This window comes from Taurulus bubalis (assembly GCF_910589615.1).
Source record: "Taurulus bubalis genome assembly, chromosome: 18".
Taxonomy (NCBI): Eukaryota; Metazoa; Chordata; class Actinopteri; order Perciformes; family Cottidae; genus Taurulus; species Taurulus bubalis.
The window spans coordinates 1582603-1599849 of NC_136606.1; the positions used below are offsets into that span (position 1 = coordinate 1582603).

A 17247-nucleotide genomic window follows, 5' to 3' on the forward strand; every position below is an offset into this window, starting at 1 on the left:
GGTCGGAGGTCGGAGTCAGAGGTCGGAGGTCACTCACCACCAGGTTTCCGATGACCATGACCAGCATGAAGACCAGCAGGCAGAGCGGCTGACCCGCCACCTCCATGCAGTCCCACATGGTCTCGATCCACTCGCCACACAGGACCCTGAAGACGATGAGGAAGGAGTGGAAGAAGTCCTTCATGTGCCAGCGAGGAAGAGTGCAGTCCTTAGAGATCTTGCACACGCAGTCCTAGGAGGGAGGAGGGAGGGAAGGAAGGAAGAAGGAGGGAGGAGGGAGGAGGGAGGAAGGAAGGAGGGAGGGAAGGAGGGATGGAAGGAAAGAAGGAAGAATGGTAGGAAGGAAGGAAGGAAGGAAGGAAGGAAGGAAGGAAGGAAGGAAGGAAGGAAAGAAGGAAGGAAGGAAGGAAGGAAGGAAGGAAGGAAAGAAGGAAGGATGGTAGGAAGGAAGGAAGGAAGGAAGGTAAGAGGTAAGAGACGGACCTGATGCACATTATATGTCAAAGACTTTTATTGTGAAAGGCAGGAAACTGGTCATGCTGCTGCTGTTGAGGTTGAAAGGAGTAATACAGTGTGTACTTTTACTGCATGAAGATGAGAATACTTCTGTACTTTTACTGCATGAAGATGAGAATACTTCTCTACTTTTACTACAGGAAGATGAGAATACTTCTCTACTTTTACTACAGGAAGATGATCTAACAGGAAGTAACTTTTCTGTGACTTCCTCACGACGTGATTGGTTTATGTGTTCTGACCCCTGAAGAACTCAGGGGTCAGAGGTCAGGGGTCTAAGGTCAAAGGTCAGGGTCAGAGGTCAGAGGTCACTACCTGGTAGTTCTTTCCGAACAGCTGCATGCCGACCACGGCGAAGATGAAGACGATGATGGCGAGGACGAGCGTCAGGTTGCCCAGGGCGCCCATGGAGTTCCCGATGATCTTGATCAGGGTGTTGAGCGTCGGCCACGAGCGGGCGAGCTTGAACACGCGCAGCTGGGACACACAGGAATAGGCCGGGTTTTCAGAATAAGAGCACATCGCCAAACAAAGACCAATGAGTTAAACGAGTCTGTGTGTAACTGAGTCATTGCATCTTTGGGTAACTGTGTCTTTGAGTCTTTGTGTGTAACTGAGTCTTTGGGTCTTTGATTCTTTGGGTAACTGTGTCTTTGAGTCTTTGTGTGTTTAGGTCTTGGAGCCTTTGCATCTTTGAGTATGTGTGTGTCTAAGTCGTTGTGCGTTTGAGTCGTTGAGTCTGTGTGTAACTGGGTCGTTGTGTGTTTGAGTCTTTGTGTGTTTGAGTCTTTGTCTGTTTGAGTCTTTGTTGTTTGCGTCTTTGAGTCTTTGCGTCTTTGAGTCTTTGTTGTTTGCATCTTTGAGTCTTTGCGTCTTTGTGTCTTTGAGTCTTTGTTGTTTGCGTCTTTGCGTCTTTGAGTCTTTGTTGTTTGCATCTTTGAGTCTTTGCGTCTTTGAGTCTTTGTTGTTTGCGTCTTTGCGTCTTTGTGTCTTTGAGTCTTTGTTGTTTGCGTCTTTGCGTCTTTGCGTCTTTGTTGTTTGCATCTTTGAGTCTTTGCGTCTTTGTGTCTTTGAGTCTTTGTTGTTTGCGTCTTTGCGTCTTTGAGTCTTTGTTGTTTGCGTCTTTGCGTCTTTGAGTCTTTGTTGTTTGCGTCTTTGCGTCTTTGCGTCTTTGTTGTTTGCATCTTTGAGTCTTTGCGTCTTTGTGTCTTTGAGTCTTTGTTGTTTGCGTCTTTGCGTCTTTGAGTCTTTGTTGTTTGCGTCTTTGAGTCTTTGCGTTTTTGAGTCTTTGTTGTTTGCGTCTTTGCGTCTTTGAGTCTTTGTTGTTTGCGTCTTTGAGTCTTTGCGTCACCAGTCTGAAGGAGCGCAGCACGCTGAGCCCCTCCACGTCGGACAGGCCGAGCTCCATGAGGCTGAGGCAGACGATGATGCTGTCGAAGATGTTCCAGCCCGTCTGGAAGTAGTAGTACGGATCCAGAGCGATGATCTTCAGCACCATCTCCAGCGTGAAGATCCCTGAGAACACCTGACAACAGAACGTGTGTAATAAATACACAAGAATATACAAACACAGAAAACTCACTGTGTATTGAGTTATAATTTATAAGATACAACAACTTTACATTTAAACAGATCATCTCAAAGCTAAAGAGCGGACGCATTCAGGTAAAGACACACACAGAGCGAGATGAAGGACAGAGTGAGCCACGGGAGAGGACGTTTCAGACTGGGTTAGGGTCAAACACACACACACACACACACACACACACACACACACACACAAACACACACACACACACACAAACACACACACACAAACACACACACACACACACACACACACACACAAACACACACACACACACACACACACACACACACACACAAACACACACACACACACACGTCACCTCCAATAACTCCAGCTCAAGTACACAAGTTCTCTAAAAGCCGACATGAGTTCAGCATCAAAAGGACGTTCCAGCACACTGACCTCACGTTAGCATCAGAGCTAACTGTCTGCTAAAGCCAGAACGGTCTGGTAGGACTCATCTGTTAAAGCTGCATTCACTCTCCTGACCACCAGGGGGCGACTCCTCTGGTTGTATAGAAGTATATGCTTCATGTGTTAAAGCTGCATTCTCTCTCCTGACCACCAGGGGGTGACTCTTCATTACACCACAAACCAGATGTATAATCCCCAACACAAAGTATATCACATATAGAACTTTAAAAACACCAGTGTCTACTCCATCCTGGCATTTCTAGCTATTGTGACCCACAAAGTTTGAGTTAAACGTAGTTTTGATTCTGCTCGACTTCTCGTCAATCTCACGGACCTCAATGATCTGTGTTCTTGCGTCACATCGGCTTATTATGGTCTGCAGTTATTTATTATTCTTTAATTCAGACGCATCAGAACTCCTGATTTGGTGATTTCAGTCATTTTCTCAGCTGTTTGCTGCGTGGTTTGATCCTTTAAGCCTCCTCTCTCTCTGCAGACCTCAGCTCGTCCAGGGTTTGCCTCGCTCTGCTTTACATCACGTGTGTGTGTGTGTGTGTGTGTGTCCCTGCTTGTTGTTCCAGAAAGACGGGGATCCTCGATGTGACACCGGCTACGTGACACACGTGTGTGTGTGTGTGTGTGTGCCTCTCAGCATGTGTGTGTTTGCTTATATGTGTGTCAGTGCGTGTTTTGCTCAGCATGTGTGTGTGTTTCACAGGCAGTGTGTGTGCACAAACGTGTCCAAAAGAGTGATTTAATGGGACTGAATGACAGATTTTTGCACAAAATCAGGCTCTTTGTGGGGTTACCTCTTTCTCACACACAAACACAAACACACACACACACACACACACACACACACACACACACACACCGTCTGTAGCGCGTTGATGAGCTCCTCCACAATCAGCTGTATTTATCAGGAGAGCCTCTCAGGAGACCAAACAAACGAGCTTCGGCAGGTCGCTGGTTTGAATCCCGGTGTTCGGGTCACATGCAGCATTGTGTTGAGTTGTGTGGTCAGACAACAATGTGATGTATTATAATAAATATACACTTTTCTATTTATTATAATACATATACACTTTCATATTACTTATTGCAAATGTTCCAGTTCTACCTGAACACCTTCACACTTATTGTTTCTGCAAAGTATCAGATTCACTGACAGAAGGATGAAGAAAAACTCTGACCAGTGTGTGTGTGTGTGTGTGTGTGTGTGTGTGTGTGTGTGTGTGTGTGTGTGTGTGTGTGGTGGCTCACCAACAGGGGATGTCGACATCAGCACTCACTAATAACAGTCACATCAGCAGAGAGCGGATGACATGGACTCTGTGTGTGTGTGTGTGTGTGTGTGTGTGTGTGTGTGTGTGTGTGTGTGTGTGTGTGTGTGTGTGTGAGATTATCTTTGTCACAACCGGTCAGATATAATGAGTAAGCACCAGGACACACGGACACACACACACACTGTGTGTATGTCATTACATTTCTATACACCGTAGTCACAGCAACGGGGAGCAGTTCAGGGTTAAGTGTCTCAAGGACACATCGACATGGACTTGCAGAGCCGGGGCTCGAACCACCGACCCTGATCGTTATGTCTTTAATTGGTAAGCGAGTCAGTCTCCCTATGAACAATATAGATGTTAACAACACAACGTCCACAACACAATGTTAACAACGTCCACAACACAATGTTAACAACGTCCACAACACAACGTCTCCAACACAACGTCCACAATGTCACCAACACAACGTCCACAATGTCACCAACACAACGTCACCAACACAACGTCCACAACACAACGTCCACAACACAATGTCACCAACACAACGTCACCAACACAACGTCACCAACACAACGTTCACAACACAATGTCACCAACACAACGTCCACAACGTCACCAACACAACGTCACCAACACAACGTCCACAACACAACGTCCACAACACAACGTCACTAACACAATGTCACCAACACAACGTCCACAACGTCACCAACACAATGTCCACAATGTCACCAACACAACGTCCACAACGTCACCAACACAACATCACCAACACAACGTCCACAACACAACGTCCACAACACAATGTCCAAAACACAACGTCACCAACACAACACAACGTCACCAACACAACGTCACCAACACAACGTCCACAACGTCACCAACACAACGTCACCAACACAACGTCCACAACGTCACCATAACAACGTCACCAACACAACGTCCACAATGTCACCAACACAACGTCACCAACACAACGTCACCAACACAACGTCCACAACGTCACCAACACAAGGTCACCAACACAACGTCACCAACACAACATCACCAACACAACGTCCACAACGTCACCAACACAACGTCACCAACACAACGTCCACAACGTCACCAACGTCACCAACACAACATCCACAACGTCACCATAACAACGTCACCAACACAACATCCACAACGTCACCAACACAACGTCCACAACGTCACCAACACAACGTCACCAACACAACGTCACCAACACAACATCACCAACACAACGTCCACAACGTCACCAACACAACGTCACCAACACAACGCCCACAACGTCACCAACACAACGTCCACAACATCACCAACGTAACCAACACAAAGTCCACAACGTCACCAACACAACGTCACCAACACAACGTCCACAACGTCACCAACACAACGTCACCAACACAACGCCACCAACACAACGTCACCAACGCAACGTCACCAACACAACGTCACCAACACAACGTCCACAACGTAACCAACACAACGTCACCAACACAACATCACCAACACAACATCACCAACACAACATCCACAGTGTCCACAACACAACGTAACCAACACAACGTCACTAACACAATGTCACCAACACAACGTCCACAACACAACGTAACCAACACAACGTCACCAACACAACGTCCACAACATCACCAACATCGCCAACACAACGTCCACAACACAACGTCACCAACACAACGTCCACAACGTCACCAACACAACGTCACCAACACAACGTCCACAACGTCACCAACACAACGTCCACAACGTCACCAACGTAACCAACACAAAGTCCACAACGTCACCAACACAACGTCACCAACACAACGTCCACAACACAACGTCCACAATGTCACCAACACAACGTCACCAACACAACGCCACCAACACAATGTCACCAAAACAACGTCCACAACGTAACCAACACAACGTCACCAACACAACGTCACCAACACAACGTCCACAACACAACGTCCACAATGTCACCAACACAACATCCACAATGTCCATAACGTCACCAACACAACGTCACCAACACAACGTCACCAACACAACGCTACCAACACAACGTCACCAACACAACGTCACCAACACAACGTCACCAACACAACATCCACAACGTCACCAACACAACGTCACCAACACAACGTCCACAACGTCACCAACGTCACCAACACAACATCCACAACGTCACCAACACAACGTCCACAATGTCACCATCACAACGTCACCAACACAACGCCACCAACACAACATCACCAACACAACGTCACCAACACAACGTCACCAATGTCACCAACACAACGTCACCAACACAACGTCACCAACACAACGCTACCAACACAACGTGAGTCTGACGTGTTGCCCAGCGGGACGAAGACAAAGAGAAGCTAACTCTCCGTCCAGCAGCAGGATGACGTTCCTCTTTGTTCTTCACGACAACAGAACTACAGAACTAAAGAACCACAGAACTAAAGAACCACAGAACTAAAGAACCACAGAACTAAAGAACAGAGTCCCCATCCCCCTCTTCCTCCACTAGCCGGTGAAGGTCGCTCCACTCAGGAGAGACACTCTAAGGATCAGAAGCCTCCACCAAATGGAATGCGTCCTTCAGATCTGAGAACACGAGGACGTATTGACACGAGACAAACAACAACAACAACAACAAGCAGTAGGGTTAGGCATCGATTCTGTCAACGTCCTGACATGATCCTGTACACACACACACACACACACACACACACACACACGGCCAGCTAAATGCTATGCAAACATCTGTGAGGATTAGAAGGAATTATCCTTTTAAAACTGCAATCGGATCTTTTTTGACGCGACTCGGCTTTTTCCATCTGAGGACCTGAAGCTTGTTCTGTTTACGCTGCAGAAGTCTGAGGAGGTTATATAACTATACTAACTATACAACTATACATATATACATATATGTATATATATATATATATATATATATATATATATATATATATATACATATTTATACATAGGTATATATATATAGTATATAGTTAGTATAGTTCATACTTATTATGTTTAATAAAAGGTGATGAAATAATAATCACAGTGTTAAATAAATGTGTGTTGTATTTATCAGAAAAGAAACAAAATGATGTAAAGAGTTTTCTCTTTTCCAGATTCAACAAAGAGAAACTTAACAGTAGGAATCCTGCTCTTCATTCCTCCCTTGGAGTCATTAAACCATCGTGGGGTTAACGGGAGCGTCTCTGGACCAGGAGGAGCTCTCACCGCGGCCCCCCGCGGGCCCAGAGCCAGTGATTGAACACCGCCGCTGCAGGCCGACCCACAGCCGCTGCTTCTACACTTTATTACCCTCCTCCAGCCGCCTGAGCTGAGGAGACCTGACACACACGTGTGTGTGTGTGTGTGTGTGTGTGTGTGTGTGTGTGTGTGTGTGTGTGTGTGTGTGCAGGTGTGATCAACGTGGTGATTTTTGCCTGCGAGCTTGTTCACACCTCAGGTGAATAATTAGCATATTGCATCAGCCTATCAGCGGCTGTCAGGTGGCACACCTAGGGCTCGAGCCCCCGACCCGCTTCTGTCAGCTCGCCTTCATGCCGAGAGACACACAACACACTGAGGCTGTGCACTCTCTGAATCCTGCCTCAAATAAAAAGAGGGTTGAGGCTCAAGGGTCAGAGGTTGGAGGGAGGAGGGAGGAGAGGAGGGAGGAGAGGAGGAGGGAGGAGGAGGGGAGGAGAGGAGGGAGGAGGAGAGGAGGGAGGAGGGAGGAGGAGAGGAGGAGAGGAGGAGAGGAGGAGAGGAGGAGGGGAGGAGAGGAGGGAGGAGGAGAGGAGGGAGGAGGGAGGAGGAGAGGAGGAGAGGAGGAGAGGAGGAGAGGAGGAGGGGAGGAGAGGAGGGAGGAGGTAGGAGGAGGAGGGAGGAGGAGAGGAGGAGAGGAGTAGAGGAGGAGGGGAGGAGAGGAGGGAGGAGGAGGGAGGAGGAGAGGAGGAGAGGAGGAGGGAGGAGGAGAGGAGGAGAGGAGGAGAGGAGGAGGGGAGGAGAGGAGGGAGGAGGTAGGAGGAGGAGGGAGGAGGAGAGGAGGAGAGGAGTAGAGGAAGGAGGAGGTGGGAGGAATAGAAAGGATGAGTGGAGAGGAGAGAGGAGGAGGAGAAAGGAGGAGAGGAGAAAGAATGCGCTCTGAGGAGGGAGGGGAGGAGAGGAGAGGAGAGGAGGAGGGAGGAGGTGCGTCCCGCTCCTCCATTTGAAGACTAATATGAACTGAAGTCTCTTTTGATCCGGTGACAGTTTGTTTCTTTGTTTTTTATGTTTTATAGACAGAATCGTTACAATGTCACGTCTTATGTAAGCGTGGGGTTTTCATCCTCCCTCCTTCTGTCCCTCCTTCCTTCCATCCCTTCATCCTTCCATCCACGATGCCGTCCATCCATCCATCCCTTTATGTATCCATCTATTCTTCCTTCCTTCCTTCCTTCCATCCTTCTGTCCATCCATCCATCCCTTTAAGCATCCATCAATCCTTCCTTCCATCCTTCTTTCCTTCCTTCCATCCAATCGTCCCTCAATCTTTCCATCCACAATTCAATCCACTTACCCATCCACACGTTCTTTCATCCATCCATCCATTCATCTTCTATCCTTCCATCCACTCATCCCTCCCTCCTTCCTACCAGGTTCCCGATGCTCAGCATGCCGTTGAACTCATCTGTCATGGGGTAGTGCTCCATGGCCATGAAGAGCGTGTTGAGCACGATGCAGACGGTGATGGCGAGGTCCAGGAAGGGGTCCATCACCATGAGCTTCACGAGCTGCTTCAGCCGCCGCCACCAGGGGGAGCACTCCCACACCAGGTACTGGTGGGCGAACTCGTACCAGCAGGGGTGGCACCTCTTATGGGCCTCCTCCAGCTCTGCACGGGGCGGGAACACGAGGAGGGAAGTGAGGACGCGTTAGTAATAACACGATAATGATAACGCGTTAATAATAACACGTTCATAAAAACACCACAAAAACAAAAGAACCTCTTTTTTCTCCCCTGACGAGCAGGAGATGATCATGAACGCATATGAGGAAGTCAAGTCCATAATCATGGCAAAGTCTAATGCTGCATTCACAGCAAAGGTGTTGAGAAGATTTGCAACGTTTTTGCTGTGAACTTAGCTTAACACCACCACTGCTGTGAGATATAAGCATCGCAAAATATCAGACAAGTTAAATTCGTAAGTGTTGGGAAAATGTATCGGCTAATTTTAAATGCGTCATCACCCAAATCAATCAGATTATATTTATTTAAATGTGCCTAATGGCAGTAGTATACGAATGAGATTCTATGTACTGTATCCAATTTAATAAAAAAAAATATATAATTAAAAAAAAAACATTTTATACAAAAACATTATAATATAAATATATATATATTTGAAATGCACAGACTTTGAAATGCATAACTTGGTGCGTCTCCACACAATATATGTCCTTTCATCTTCCAGCGTGGGGGAGAACATCACGTTTTGACTCACTGACGTTAAATCTGAAGTGGAGCTGCAAGACTTTTGTTATGTGACCTATATCCTCACTTCATAACGAAGGAGCTTTTCAACCTCACAATAAACACGGGAAGAAGAAGAACTCTTTAAGCACTGGAGAGAAAGGTCAAAGGTCACGGTGACCACCAAACCTGTTGCACTAATAATGACCATTTCACAGACATGTATGATAATATAAAGTAAAGTTTTCTGTTATATTCACTATATATATATATATATATATATATATATATATATATATATATATATATATATATATATATATATATATATATATATTCACTATATATATATATATATATATATATATATATATATATATATATATATATATATATATATATATATATATAGTGAATATAACAGAAAGTAATGAAGGGCTGAAGGTGAATGTATGATAATATAAAGTAAAGTTTTCTGTTATATTCACTATATATATATATATATATATATATATATATATATGTATGTATATATAGTATATTCACTATATATATATATATATATAGTGAATATAACAGAAAGTAATGAAGGGCTGAAGGTGAATGTATGATAATATAAAGTAAAGTTTTCTGTTATATTCACTATATATATATATATATATATATATATATATATATATATATATATATATATATATATGTATATATAGTATATTCACTATATATATATATATATATAGTGAATATAACAGAAAGTAATGAAGGGCTGAAGGTGTAGAGACGGATATGAAGAGGACTTTTCTGTATTTTCCTCTATGATCTGTCTCTAAGAGCGGTGACTGCCAAGGGGAGAGACAGTGACTCAGCAGACTACCACACACACTCACACGCACACACACTCACACGCACACACACACACTCACACGCACACACACACACACACACACACACACACACACACACACACACACACACACACACGCCTACACACACTTACAACAAACATAAATGTAGATTTGGACGGATATGAACCAAAAAATCTGTTACATGAATATCATCAAACACACAAAGGTACACACAAACACACACACACAAACACACACACAGGAACGGTCTCATGGTTAATGAGGGTAACGATCATAACACACACTCTCTCTCTCTCTCTCTCTCTCTCTCTCTCTCTCTCTCTCTCTCTCTCTCTCACTCTCTCTCTCTCTTTCATTCTGTTTCTGTGTCTCTCTCTATTTCCGACTCCCTCGCACAAACAAAGGCAGCGTCCCCCTGGGGTTGACTTGGCCAGCAACACACACACACACACACACACACACACATACACACACACACACAGACACAGACACACACGGCTACACAATCCTGTATCGTCACACAATTGCACAAAAACACACACATAGTCCGGACACCCTCACACATTCACACAAAGTGCTAACAGACTCACTGGGATGCAACATTCAGACAAATGCACGCAGACACACACACACACACACACACACACACACACACACACACACACACACACACACACACACACACACAAACACACACACACACACCTTTTTGATTGAATTTGCACAACCAGGCGTTCTGGAATAAATGAATAGGATGCAGATCAGCGGGCCGCCTGCAGGAGGCGCTGTGGTTCTCTGTCGTCTTTTGTCTTCATTAATAAATATGCTGAATTAACAACTCTCAGGCAAGTTCTGCGTATTTCATTTGGAATGTTATTAATATGCGTTGGATGTTGGCCTACATTGGGTTACAGAGTGCCGGTGCCCAGGTGTTCGGAGCCCACACCTGCACACCTGCACACCTGCCAGCCAATCAGGAGCCTGTATTGAATAGCCCCGCCCCCTCACCTTCCATGGCGTCCGTCAGGTAGCTGGCAGCGCTCAGTGTCCGGCCGCGCCTCACCGAGGCCTGAGTGGACGAGGGACGAGGAAGCAGCATCGTACTGAGCTCAGTGGTGGAGGTGGGCACCTGAGAGAGGGGGGAGTTGGAGGGGGAGAGGGAGATGGAGGGAGGGAGGGGGGAGAGATGGAGGGAGAGAGGGAGAGGATGTTTAGTTTAGTCTGTTCTCTTCATTAAAAAACAGTAAACATGATTTATTATTTATTATTTAAACAATAGTGGTGATCACACACACATTTATTTCAGGTAAAATGGTCAAACATTGTGCAATAATTTCCTTGTGTGTGTGTGTGTGTGTGTGTGTGTGTGGTGTGTGTGTGTGTGTGTGTGTGTGTGTGTGTGTGTGTGTGTGTGTGTGTGTGTGTGTGTGTGCATAAAGGAAGGACCTCATAACGTTCCTGTGCTGGTATGTGTGTGATTATCCCTGATGCCATAGCAGTGACACCATGTGTGCTCCGACATGAGCGTGTGTGTGTTATCTGAGATGGTAGGTATGTGTGTGTGTGTGTGTGTGTGTGCGTATGTGTGTGTGTGTGTGTGTGTGCTTGTCTTTAGCCATGATATCAGAGCGGAGTTACGCAAAGCACTGATTGATAATTCACATATCTGAGTGTTGAACGGCTGCAGTCTCCACCATTGTTTCCACACACGCACACACACACACACACACACACACACACACACACACACGGTACTCACACTCTCCTCCTTGACCTTCTCCATGGTGCAGGCAGGCAGCTGCCCCTGCAGCGAAGGTGGGGAAACCCCGTTCTGATCCATGGCAACAAACAGCTTCCCGTTGACATTTAGAGTTGGATAAAATACCTGAAGACATAATCTCATTTTGTCTTAATTTGTCGTAATTTGTCTCATTTTGTCTTAATTTGTCTCATTTTGTCTCATTTTGTCTTATGTATTCTTATTTAATTAAATTGCATTTAATCTTTTCTGGATCCAGAGTGTCTTCCTCCCACGGTGTCTTCCTCCCACGGTGTCTTCCTCCCACACTACCTTCCTCACACACTACCTTCCTCACACACTACCTTCCTCACACACTACCATCCTCCCACAGTGTCTTCCTCCCTCAGTACCTTCCTCCCACACTACCTTCCTCCCACAGTGTCTTCCTCCCACAGTACCTTCCTCCCACAGTGTCTTCCTCCCACAGTGTCTTCCTCCCACAGTACCTTCCTCCCACAGTGTCTTCCTCCCACAGTGTCTTCCTCCCACAGTACCTTCCTCCCACAGTGTCTTCCTCCCACAGTGTCTTCCTCCCACAGTACCTTCCTCCCACAGTGTCTTCCTCCCACAGTGTCTTCCTCCCACAGTACCTTCCTCCCACAGTGTCTTCCTCCCACACTACCTTCCTCCCACACTACCTTCCTCCCACAGTGTCTTCCTCCCACACTACCTTCCTCCCACAGTGTCTTCCTCCCACAGTGTCTTCCTCCCACACTACCTTCCTCCACAGTACCTTCCTCCCACACTACCTTCCTCCACAGTACCTTCCTCCCACACTACCTTCCTCCCACACTACCTTCCTCCCACAGTACCTTCCTCCCACACTACCTTCCTCCCACACTACCTTCCTCCACAGTACCTTCCTCCCACACTACCTTCCTCACACACTACCTTCCTCCCACAGTACCTTCCTCCCACACTACCTTCCTCCCACAGTGTCTTCCTCCCACACTACCTTCCTCCCACACTACCTTCCTCCCACACTACCTTCCTCCACAGTACCTTCCTCCCACACTACCTTCCTCACACACTACCTTCCTCCCACAGTACCTTCCTCCCACACTACCTTCCTCCCACACTACCTTCCTCCCACACTACCTTCCTCACACACTACCTTCCTCACACACTACCTTCCTCCCACACTACCTTCCTCCCACACTACCTTCCTCCCACACTACCTTCCTCCCACAGTACCTTCCTCCACACTACCTTCCTCCCACACTACCTTCCTCCCACAGTACCTTCCTCCACAGTACCTTCCTCCCACACTACCTTCCTCACACACTACCTTCCTCCCACAGTACCTTCCTCCCACACTACCTTCCTCACATACTACCTTCCTCCCACACTACCTTCCTCACACACTACCTTCCTCCCACAGTACCTTCCTCCCACACTACCTTCCTCACACACTACCTTCCTCCCACACTACCTTCCTCACACACTACCTTCCTCCCACAGTACCTTCCTCCCACACTACCTTCCTCCCACACTACCTTCCTCCCACACTACCTTCCTCCCACAGTGTCTTCCTCCCACACTACCTTCCTCCCACACTACCTTCCTCCCACAGTACCTTCCTCCCACACTACCTTCCTCCACAGTACCTTCCTCCCACAGTACCTTCCTCCCACAGTACCTTCCTCCCACACTACCTTCCTCCCACACTACCTTCCTCCCACACTACCTTCCTCCCACACTACCTTCCTCCCACAGTACCTTCCTCCCACAGTGTCTTCCTCCCACAGTGTCTTCCTCCCACAGTACCTTCCTCCCACAGTGTCTTCCTCCCACAGTGTCTTCCTCCCACAGTACCTTCCTCCCACAGTGTCTTCCTCCCACACTACCTTCCTCCCACACTACCTTCCTCCCACAGTGTCTTCCTCCCACACTACCTTCCTCCCACAGTGTCTTCCTCCCACAGTGTCTTCCTCCCACACTACCTTCCTCCCACACTACCTTCCTCCACAGTACCTTCCTCCCACACTACCTTCCTCCACAGTACCTTCCTCCCACACTACCTTCCTCCCACACTACCTTCCTCCCACAGTACCTTCCTCCCACACTACCTTCCTCCCACACTACCTTCCTCCACAGTACCTTCCTCCCACACTACCTTCCTCACACACTACCTTCCTCCCACACTACCTTCCTCACACACTACCTTCCTCCCACACTACCTTCCTCCCACACTACCTTCCTCCCACAGTGTCTTCCTCCCACACTACCTTCCTCCCACACTACCTTCCTCCCACACTACCTTCCTCCACAGTACCTTCCTCCCACACTACCTTCCTCACACACTACCTTCCTCCCACAGTACCTTCCTCCCACACTACCTTCCTCCCACACTACCTTCCTCCCACACTACCTTCCTCACACACTACCTTCCTCACACACTACCTTCCTCCCACACTACCTTCCTCCCACACTACCTTCCTCCCACACTACCTTCCTCCCACAGTACCTTCCTCCACACTACCTTCCTCCCACACTACCTTCCTCCCACAGTACCTTCCTCCACAGTACCTTCCTCCCACACTACCTTCCTCACACACTACCTTCCTCCCACAGTACCTTCCTCCCACACTACCTTCCTCACATACTACCTTCCTCCCACACTACCTTCCTCACACACTACCTTCCTCCCACAGTACCTTCCTCCCACACTACCTTCCTCACACACTACCTTCCTCCCACACTACCTTCCTCACACACTACCTTCCTCCCACAGTACCTTCCTCCCACACTACCTTCCTCCCACACTACCTTCCTCCCACACTACCTTCCTCCCACAGTGTCTTCCTCCCACACTACCTTCCTCCCACACTACCTTCCTCCCACAGTACCTTCCTCCCACACTACCTTCCTCCACAGTACCTTCCTCCCACAGTACCTTCCTCCCACAGTACCTTCCTCCCACACTACCTTCCTCCCACAGTACCTTCCTCCCACACTACCTTCCTCCCACACTACCTTCCTCCCACACTACCTTCCTCCCACAGTACCTTCCTCCCACAGTGCCTTTCTCCCACAGTACCTTCCTCCCACAGTACCTTCCTCACACACGACCTTCCTCCCACAGTACCTTCCTCCCACAGTACCTTCCTCCCACACTACCTTCCTCCCACACTACCTTCCTCCCACACTACCTTCCTCCCACACTACCTTCCTCCCACAGTACCTTCCTCCCACACTACCTTCCTCCCACAGTGTCTTCCTCCCACAGTACCTTCCTCCCACAGTACCTTCCTCCCACACTACCTTCCTCCCACACTACCTTCCTCCCACAGTGTCTTCCTCCCACACTACCTTCCTCCCACACTACCTTCCTCCCACATTGTCTCCCTCCACCTACCTGGGAGTTCCTGCTGGCGTTGCTGTAGGTGCTGGGTCGTCTTTTGGGCCACGGGTGGGGCAGGATGCCGCTGAAGGTCCCGCCGCTGTAGGTTCGACCCCCGACGCCGTCCACCACGTCGCCCGGAACGCTGTACTCGTCGTCGGCCATCTCGCCCTCCGACCCCCGGCTCCTCAGACGGAAGTTGAAGATGGAGGAGACCTGGCTGCTTCGCCGAGTCCTGGAGGAGAAGGAGCGAGCGAGGAGCGGGTGGAGGGGCTGGAGGAGGACGAGGAGGACGAGGAGGACGTTACTCTGACTGCGTTATCACGGAATTTAAAAAAAAGCTCAGGTTTCGTCTTGCCTCACCTTTCCCCCGTCCGTCAAATCCACCTGCAGCAGCTTCTCCTCGGATAGATTCGCCTCCACGTCGGCCACGCCCACCAGTGCCTGACTCCGCCTCCGCTCCTCCACGCCGTCCAACGGCAGGCCGAACGGGGAGAGATCTGGTGACATGATCGAGTCCGAGTCGAGGAGTTTCTGGGCGGCGCCCTGTTGGAAGAGATTCAGAGTGTTTCTTTAAAGCGGACTTGGTCAACAAACTCTATCAAGAGCCAGAAAACAAAGTAAAGTAAAGTATTTACATCGACAACATTAGAAGTTAGATGAATTGATTTTATTTTTTGAAGCCAGTGAACAGGAAGTGACCATATTTGGACTGAGAAGATTGACTGTCAATCACCTTGTAGACCCGCCCTAAAGCGTCCCCTGCTTTATGGTCTGTTTGACTCTAAATTACCATAATTTACTAAATGAACATCATGCTGTATTGAAGACTTGAAACTAGAGATTCCTTGTATTTATATTCTACTACGGTCGTGTTGCATCATCACGTCCAGGTGACAGGAAGCCGCGTTCGGATCCGTTTACCTGCTGCTCCTTCTTCAGCATCTCCATGGCAACCTGAAACTCCCGCTCTTTCTGGCAGGCCTCGGCGATGGTCGCCTGGTTCTGCTCCTCGTACGCCATGGCCACCACGGCCAGGATGAGGTTGACCAGGTAGAAGGAGCCCAGGAAGATCACCACCACGAAGAACACCATGTAGGTCTTACCGGCCGAGCGCAGCGTCTGAAGAAACCAACAAAGTCATTCATATAGACTTCTATACAACCAGAGGAGTCGCCCCATGGTGGTCAGTAGAGAGAATGCAGCTTTAAACCTGGTGGTCAGGAGAGAGAATGCAGCTTTAACACATGAAGCATAGACTTCTATACAACCAGAGGAGTCGCCCCCTGGTGGTCAGGAGAGAGAATGCAGCTCATGATAGGTTGTAATCTGACCCTAAACCAGTGGTCTGGTTACCTGGTGGTAGAGGTTTTCCCAGTAGTCCTGAGTCATCAGGCGAAACAAGGACAGGAAGGCCCAGCCGAAGCTGTCGAAGCTGGTGTAGCCGTAGTTGGGGTTCCTTCCTGCTTTCAGACAGTCAAACCCATCTGGGCACTTTCTGCAACACACACACACACACACACACACACACACACACACACACACACACACATACACACACACACACACACACACACACACACACACACACACACACACACCAGGACTTAATGAGTATGAACACACTATTTCAACAGGTTTTAGTAGATTTGCTGCAGAAAGCGGGCGCAGGAACACTTTAAAACTGAGAACATTTCAGTCATGAATATTAAAAAGAACATCATAAATATCCTCGTCTGTGTTCTTGACCGACCGGGACCCGCCCACACGGAACCGACAGCGTCCGTCATAATTGATATTCCACATTTACTCCCCGTCACATTCATTGCCGCCCACTCGCTCACATCTGAGAGCTGCTGCTGCTGCTGAGGACGAGGATGATGATGATGATGATGATGATGATGATGATGCTGGCCAAACAGCCTGGGGGTCAAAG

General features: G+C 48.1%; 1 protein-coding gene across 1 annotated transcript in view; it reads right to left on the reverse strand.

The window, feature by feature from the left end:
- Positions 1 to 17247, reverse strand: part of LOC306750688 (sodium channel protein type 3 subunit alpha-like) — a gene marked incomplete at its 3' end in the record, with an annotated part of 107146 nt that overhangs the window by 45600 nt on the left and 44299 nt on the right. The window contains exons 9-18 of the mRNA XM_079234155.1: positions 16668 to 16809; positions 16236 to 16433; positions 15675 to 15857; positions 15327 to 15584; positions 11927 to 12052; positions 11176 to 11296; positions 8484 to 8722; positions 1868 to 2041; positions 832 to 993; positions 38 to 232 (exon numbers count right to left, since the gene is read on the reverse strand). Of these exons, the coding sequence (XP_079090281.1) occupies positions 38 to 232; positions 832 to 993; positions 1868 to 2041; positions 8484 to 8722; positions 11176 to 11296; positions 11927 to 12052; positions 15327 to 15584; positions 15675 to 15857; positions 16236 to 16433; positions 16668 to 16809 (1798 nt within the window). The remainder of the gene's footprint in view (positions 1 to 37; positions 233 to 831; positions 994 to 1867; positions 2042 to 8483; positions 8723 to 11175; positions 11297 to 11926; positions 12053 to 15326; positions 15585 to 15674; positions 15858 to 16235; positions 16434 to 16667; positions 16810 to 17247) is intronic.